This window comes from Dipteris shenzhenensis, chromosome 15 (assembly GCF_047967505.1).
Source record: "Dipteris shenzhenensis isolate YYH24624 ecotype China chromosome 15, Dip_SZ_1.0, whole genome shotgun sequence".
In the NCBI taxonomy this organism is placed as follows: Eukaryota; Viridiplantae; Streptophyta; class Polypodiopsida; order Gleicheniales; family Dipteridaceae; genus Dipteris; species Dipteris shenzhenensis.
Genome location: NC_141610.1, coordinates 53,602,036 through 53,609,299, shown reverse-complemented (window position 1 = coordinate 53,609,299; position 7,264 = coordinate 53,602,036). Strand labels below are relative to the sequence as shown.

The 7,264-nt window shown below is 41.7% G+C and overlaps 1 protein-coding gene across 2 annotated transcripts; it reads left to right on the top strand.

Moving 5' to 3' along the window:
- The first annotated feature begins 3,526 nt into the window (after nucleotides 1–3,526).
- Nucleotides 3,527–5,512, top strand: LOC147893988 (uncharacterized). 2 transcript variants are annotated; one of them, XM_087386553.1, is made up of 4 exons: nucleotides 3,527–3,730; nucleotides 4,148–4,253; nucleotides 4,458–4,630; nucleotides 4,972–5,512. In XM_087386553.1, the coding sequence occupies exons 1-3, from the start codon at nucleotides 3,665–3,667 to the stop codon at nucleotides 4,619–4,621; spliced, it is 336 nt and encodes a 111-aa protein (XP_087242679.1). In that variant the 5' UTR covers nucleotides 3,527–3,664; the 3' UTR covers nucleotides 4,622–4,630; nucleotides 4,972–5,512. The 2 variants fall into 2 exon arrangements, with proteins under 2 accessions (XP_087242679.1, XP_087242681.1); XM_087386555.1 differs by having other exon boundaries at nucleotides 4,866–5,512.
- The last annotated feature ends 1,752 nt before the right edge of the window (nucleotides 5,513–7,264 follow it).

Genomic DNA, 7,264 nt, shown 5'->3' with positions numbered 1-7,264 from the left:
TAGTACCCTTGGTGAAAGTAAGGATAAATAATGCCATTACTTTTATTAAAGCTCTTTTAAATAATGTACAAAAATGTGCTTTTGAGGTAGGTTTTTCACTATTAAGTGTGCCAAAGAATTTGGTGAAAGGAAATAAAATGTAGAAACATTAAAAATAAAACCTTTCTTGATTATGCACAAGTGGCAAAACATTATTCTAGATGCGAGACATGTATGAGTAAAGGTGCTTTGCACTTGGTCCTTAGTGAATACATGACTTTTTTCTCCTTGAAATTGAGTGGATGATAGCTGTAAATAAAATTTTAAAATGTATTATGATTGATTTTCCACATCTTATGTTGGTAGATCATGATAAGGACAATGTAAGGATTGCATTGCCCAACAACCTGGACTTATAGTAGATTCTTATTCATTGTCCATTTGTGCATTTTGTATATAATGCACATAGACATAGAACTATGTTGAATGTCATTGGTAAGCTCATGCACTTGAGTGCTACCGTTCCTTGACTTAGGTCCTTTTTTCCCTAGCTAGCAAGGTGCTTGGGTAGCACTCCCTTGGAAACATAATAAGAAGGTATTTGCAACATATATTTCACTAACCTCCTTGGTATTGAGTTGACTACTGCTCTTTTGAGATTCTATGTTGCATTATATACTATTGTAAAACCATGTGTATGTGTGCATGTGCACTAATGAAAATGCTTGGCATGAAACATGGAGGGATTGCTTGGGTTGGAGGTGAACTAAAAAATAAAGGTGGATGTTTGGCAGCCAAATATTATTTAGAATGAAATATTCAATTGTACAATTGAAAATAAACCAAAAAAAATCTCTTGGTGTGCGTTTCCTATGATCAACATTTTTTAGAATGAAATATTCAATTGTACAATTGAAAATAAACCAAAAAACCAATCTCAAAATCTCTTGGTGTGCATTTCCTATGATCAACAGGAAAGGGACAATGCAAAATAGAGTGTGATATTATGTTGGGAAGAATGTGGTGAATCATGATCTAGGTGTATGTCTAGTGTATGTATTGCCCCATGTCCCAACCTTGCATTTGTAGCTCAGGGGTTTCACTATATGTAAATTGTCTGTATCACATGCATTCAAGGCCTAATTTAAAAGTACCTTATATGTGAATTTTTCATGGATAAAACACACCCTTTTCCTATTCAATATGTGGATACCTCCTTTAATTGGCATCCTTCTATATGTTTCTTAAACAAATGTATAAAAAAGAGATTTAAAAAAACCTTTCGTTGAACACACATGCTATGTTTACATATTTATGAGTGCCACCCCCTGCCCTGAGATTTGTAGCCCATTTGACATGATGTCAAAGGGATAACATGCATCAATGTGGCTTGTTCGCTATTGGATTATTATAAGAACATGTTTTGATTCAATGTTATGTGGGCATCCATAGGCATACTCAAGCCATCACCAAAGTCCCCAGGGTAGGTGTTCTTGTTGCTACTTTCTAATTTGTCATCGAAAGGGGTTCACCTAGAAATGTGTAAGTATATCACTTGGTCCAAATGAAGGGGTTTTAAAATTAACGAATTTAAAGGTATATTTGTAGAAATGTATTTACATATGGGGTTTCTTAATCGAAAAATACCCTCATGTTTGTATAGAAAAAGGGGCCCTTTTATCCATGCAAATTTATATAAAAGGTTTTTTTTATAATATGGGTCCCTTGAATGCATGTCATATCTAACGTTTCTTAATAGTGCACCCCTATTGCCATGACTCGAATTTGACACAATTATTAAGACGCTTGTTAGTTGCAAGCTGAAACTATCTGTAAAAGCATGTTGAAAAACTAAGACTCTCCTACTGGCTTGAGTAGTGCATTTACATTTTCTCTCTAGCCTAGGCACATATATGCTATGATAATGGAATATATAGCAAGAACTCCCCCTCTACCCATTTAATTCCCAACAAATATGCATGTAGTGCATATAGTGGGAATGTGCTCTAAGGATGAAAGGAGAAAATAAGAGCACTTGTTTTCAAGGATATTATTTCTCCCAAAATTGGTTAGGCAAGATAGTTGGGATGTTTAAGTTGTCCTTGCCCCAAGGGTTTGAGAGGAGTTGAATGGGTGTGAGTCCATGCTAGAAAAAGAAAAAAGCACATCAATATAACGGAAGTGATGGGTAGACACCATGTGATGATTGGATTCCTTCTTCTCTAAGTGAACATTCTTGCATCACAAGGAAACATCATATCATATTGAATCCCATGTCATGATTGACTTCCTTGTTTGCTAAGAGGATGTTCTTGTGTTGTGGAGATGCATGATGCTAAACTGTGGAGTGTGGAGAATGGACTGTTTGTACCTTTTCCCCCAAAAAGATTGGCTTGAATTTAGGTTTCCAATCGTTGTAATCAAGAATTGAGGTGAGGTTAGGCATGATTACAAGCAACGAAGAAGATGGCCATTCAAAGCCTAATTGAGCCGCTTGATTATCGATCTCCCCGATGATTTTCTTGAGCACAGGCAAGAACAACTCAACTACGCTCAGCTACATTGTGTCTGTTGTGATTTGCTTGCCGTGCCAAGTTTCAACGATCGATCTTAGAGGACCTCCCCGCGCCAGCCAATGGCTTTGGGGGAGCCTCACTAGCAAGATATAGTCACATCCCCATGGGTGCATAATGCTGAACGATGTAGTTTTCTTGGCAGTGGTGGACGGCTAGGCTAGAGGCTTGGATTTCTGGAACTCCAGGCTAGCATTTGGTTGCTGGACTGGTTCAACCTGTGAAAGGGGGCATTTATTGTTGCAAGTCTTCATCTTTGGCGGGGGAGAAAGGCATCACGTGGTGGAGACCTACCAAGAAGGTTCCACCCGATGTAGCCTGGAGGACCTGTCCAAAATATCCAGCAGCCGACACGAGGGAACGCAGGTAGAAGGTAAGCTTTGCCTGCTGAATCGGTGGCCTCCCTAGCTTCATCTGCAACACAGGGAGGCGCCCTCTTATGTTCCACATACAAGGGTCATCTTATCTTCAGCATAACAAGGAGAGCACATGGGAATGAACTTGCCATGAAGTTGGGCAGAGTAAATGGGCTTCATGTAAAGTGGTACCACGACACGATAGCAAGGAGGAGGCGAGTATTAATATAATTAATAATTGTTTTTTTTCTAGTATAATTAATCATTGTTAAAAGGACGTGGGAGGGAAGGCATTTAAAGGGCGTGTTTCCTTGTGCACAGAAGTTGACCAGGTGGCTGGGCAAAGGGGGGGCTGCCGCGGCCCTCCAAGTGCCCGACATAAGATTTGGAGGGACTCCAAAGTTAGAGGGGTACTAAATTTAGGGGGGCAACGGACATCATCCGAGCCCACGTGTGGGATAGAATTAAGGAGGCGCAGAGCCGATAGCTGAGCGCCACTTGTCGTATGCACGTGGGCGCAACCAAGAAGAGCGCCGCCGAAAGGCCCTACGTACCCTCGCATTATTATTCTATTCTGTGTCTCTTCTTCGCTTTCTTCTTCTTTCTTTCATCGTCGTCGTCTTCGTCATCTTGATCTCCATCTCCGTCTCCATCTTCATCTTCTTTTTGCTCTCTCTTATTCTTCTTCGCCGCCTTCTTCACCTCCCAGTTCGTTTCTCTCCTCGCTTTCCAACTGCTGCTCCCACCCACAACGCCATGACGCTCCCCCTCTGCATGCCACCGCAAGACAACGCTCTCGTCTCTCCGTCATACATTCACACGGTATGCTCATTCCATCCCCCCCCCCCCCCCCCTCTCTCTCTCCCCCCCCCTCCCCCCCTCTCTGTTTCTTCCTTCCTTTCTCACTCGTTGCCGGCGCCTCTCTCCGTGGCTTTCTCTCATCATTTCATGCGTCCGTAGACTCGCTTTCTCCTTTCTTGATCATGCACGTAGCTTTTCTTTCCATCCTCTTTAGATCGACACCGTAATTTTGACAGCTGTAATTAAGTTCGTCCATGCCAAGTTGCAACCTTGGCAGTTTCACGGATCGCCTGTGACGTTCTCTACCCTAATCTATGAAATCCTTTGCCTTTCTTTTGAGTAGCACAGCGCTAGCCCGGTGTTCCATAGCGAGTTCAAGAGACGGAATTGTTTTCGTGCTTTGAGCGAGCCTAACATGTCCGACCGGATGATGACCAGGTTCAGCATCTCATCGAGAGTTGCCTCTTGTTCTATATGGATCAGGAAGAATGTGTCGCTGCTCTTGAGAAACATGCCAAAGTCAGGGCGCCGGTCACAAGAATAGGTGAAGAATCGACTTTAAATCAAAGGATGTTGACCTATATAACAAGATATAGCGTTTACTGAATTTTCACGAGAATACGCTTTTTTTCCTGGACACGTGTGACACGATCCTCCCACAATTCATGAATATCGTATACAGAAATCCACTTCGAAGGTGGGCCTTTTAGGTGGATGCCTTGCAAGCTAACGAATCGCTGCCTGACAGTTTGGAGCGAGCTCGAGAAGGCCAACAGGGAGTTTTTCGATGATTACTTCCTACGCAGAATGGAACGGAATTCACGCGACTTCAACAAAGCCTTAGATGAAGCGACCTCCACATTAGAGCAACAACATCTTGAAGAGTGCCTGCAAGGCCAGCTAGGAAATTAGGGCAGTCATGTAAGTTTTCGGCTCACATAAATAATATTCCCTTGTTTCGCCAAACAAAGAACACTGAGCAGCTTATCTGATCTTCGAGTATCTGCGATTGTGGGTTACCACGCAGGGTGCCGCGCATAAACATCCTCCCTCGACTGTTATTAACTTGTTGTCCTTTAATTGTACTAGACTGTTCCATGCTTTGAAGCTGGACAGAAAGAGTACTCATGTTTTAATTTGCAAATGGGTTGAATAGGTAATCTCAACGGTGTAGATCGTTGATCTGACTTCAATACATACCACGATTTGACGTGACGACTGGCAACGTTTAACCCTCCGGCTCGTCTTCAAACCGCGTGCAGGATTGACAGGATGTATGTGAAAATCTGGAAAGCCCGTTTCGAAGACCTAGAGGTGAAAGCTGACATGAAGGAATAGCGCAGTAATGTCGGATAAAATACCATTAACAACAGGAAGCTCGACAGGACAGCGCACAATGGCGCCGTCGTAAAAGGTTCAATTCCAATCAGCAACTTGGGAGTTTTTCTTTTATACAGAATGGAAGAAGCTTTGCTTATAGTAGCTTTTCAGCATCAAGGGTGGCTATTGACAACAAGCACACCTTTTTAAAAGAGATATCACGCGACAATTGAAAGGTCATCGCAAAACAGTTCAAATGTAACAATCCCGTTGGAGCGGTTTCTTTTGCAAGCCCCAAAACAGATTTCACTTTTGAGTCATATAAAATAAATCCACATTTTACCTTAATCCGCAAGGGCACTTTATTTGAGAGCAATCAATGTTCTATGAAGGTTGATCTCTCGACTCTCCAACTATGCTATGCTTGGATTTGGAAGTTCGAGAAAGTACATATTCTCATTATCGTTTTTCTACGATTTTTTCAGCCCCTTCTTTGTTATGGGTGAAGTATACCTATCAAGATTGTATTGGCTATTCTCATTATCGTTTTTCTACGATTTTTTCAGCCCCTTCTTTGTTATGGGTGAAGTATACCTATCAAGATTGTATTGGCTCTTCATGCAATTTATGATAAGTTAATGATTTGCTTGAGTAAGCAATATGGAGTTTATGTTTCAAACTTGGTATTATTGTCAATTAGTTAATGATTTGATGCTTAATTTACACCCGTGTGACTCAATAAGGGGTGGCGTTTTTTCCTTGTCAATTGGGAAGAGTCATATGCCCAATGAATAAACCTAATCTATGACCCTTCTTTCTTTCTTTTAAAAAATAAAATAAAATAAAATAATGTTGCTTCTATTAGTTGGGTGGCAACCCTAGCAAAAAATGACCTTAGTGGGCCAAGCCTTAGACCTCTTTGCATGCAACCTTCCTAGCCCTACCCACCAACCAAAGAATCTTCAATGTCCACTAAGGCGTTGCTAACCATAGGGTCCACTCTCAAGAATATTCCAAAGTCGTGCAAATATGACCTCATCGCTCTTAGAATCGTGGACTCTCTTAGTGTTACGCTCATTGGTTGATAAAACGCAAGGCTATTCTAGACTTTCCACACATCGAGGACAATCAACTAGATATACGGCTAGTTGGTCGCTAGGGTGGATGTGAGGTTGGTAGCATCGTCTAGGAGAGCTTTGTACTAATTATTGACCAAGAAGAACCTTCTCATCAGCTTAGAGGCTCTAATGGCTACCTCCACCTTGGCCCATGTTGAGATATCGAGCTCCACTCGTGATATGCCAGGGTGACCGTTGTGCATTTATGTCACTGACTTGTTAGTTGCAGATGCGGTTGGTACACCGCCCATGAATAATAGTTGGATGACAGCTATCCTTATGTACTCTAGTTCATGGCTCAGTTAGTATGTCACCTTAGTTAGCTGAGTTTGGTTTGAGACCCACATATAGGGTTCTTCTATTTCTTTGCACTAGAGTTCTTTTGGCTTTCACAACTAAGAAGAGGAAAACTGTTTTCAGCCTCCACCTTTGTGTGTATTCCCCCATTGTGTATGTGAGAAAGCTGCAAGTGAGACTCCTTCCTTCTCTCCCACTATCTCCTTTTTCGAGTTTAGGAGCAAATCTCTGCAGGTAGCACAGCCGAAAAGTGCAAGAGTGCATTGTCTCAAATTGAGACGCCCTTCGCGGTGTGACGAGAGGGTAATATATGCTGCGGGTAAGGGCACAGCCCTTGGTGACTATTTTTTTGATTCGAGGTCATCTTTCTACTAATTATAGAAACTAGAAAAAAATCAGATTTTGGGTAGTTGTCAGTAGGGGGTACGACATCAAATTATGATGTGCTAGAGATAGATTAGGTGGGATGCAAAGACTACTAAAGTCCTATGTAGAGAAGTCACAACTACCCTAGTCGGCATCAGAAAGCTCTCCTTATCACTTGGATAAAGCTTACTTTTGAAGAGTTTGGAATAAAAACCCCCCTTATGTTAATTTGGCAGGACAGGATATTCTCTCTCCTTTCGTAATTACAATTTGGTAACCCCAAACAATTAAATAACCACTCCTTTTGAATGCACATGATAGACCAATGGATTAGAAGGTGCACCTTTTGGAGGCGAAAGTTCTCCGTAAGCACTGAGAAAAAGACCCTATTTTTGCTATGCGATCACTGCTCTGCAGGTCGGTGAAAAGTTACCGCAGAAATTGCATCGTCTGC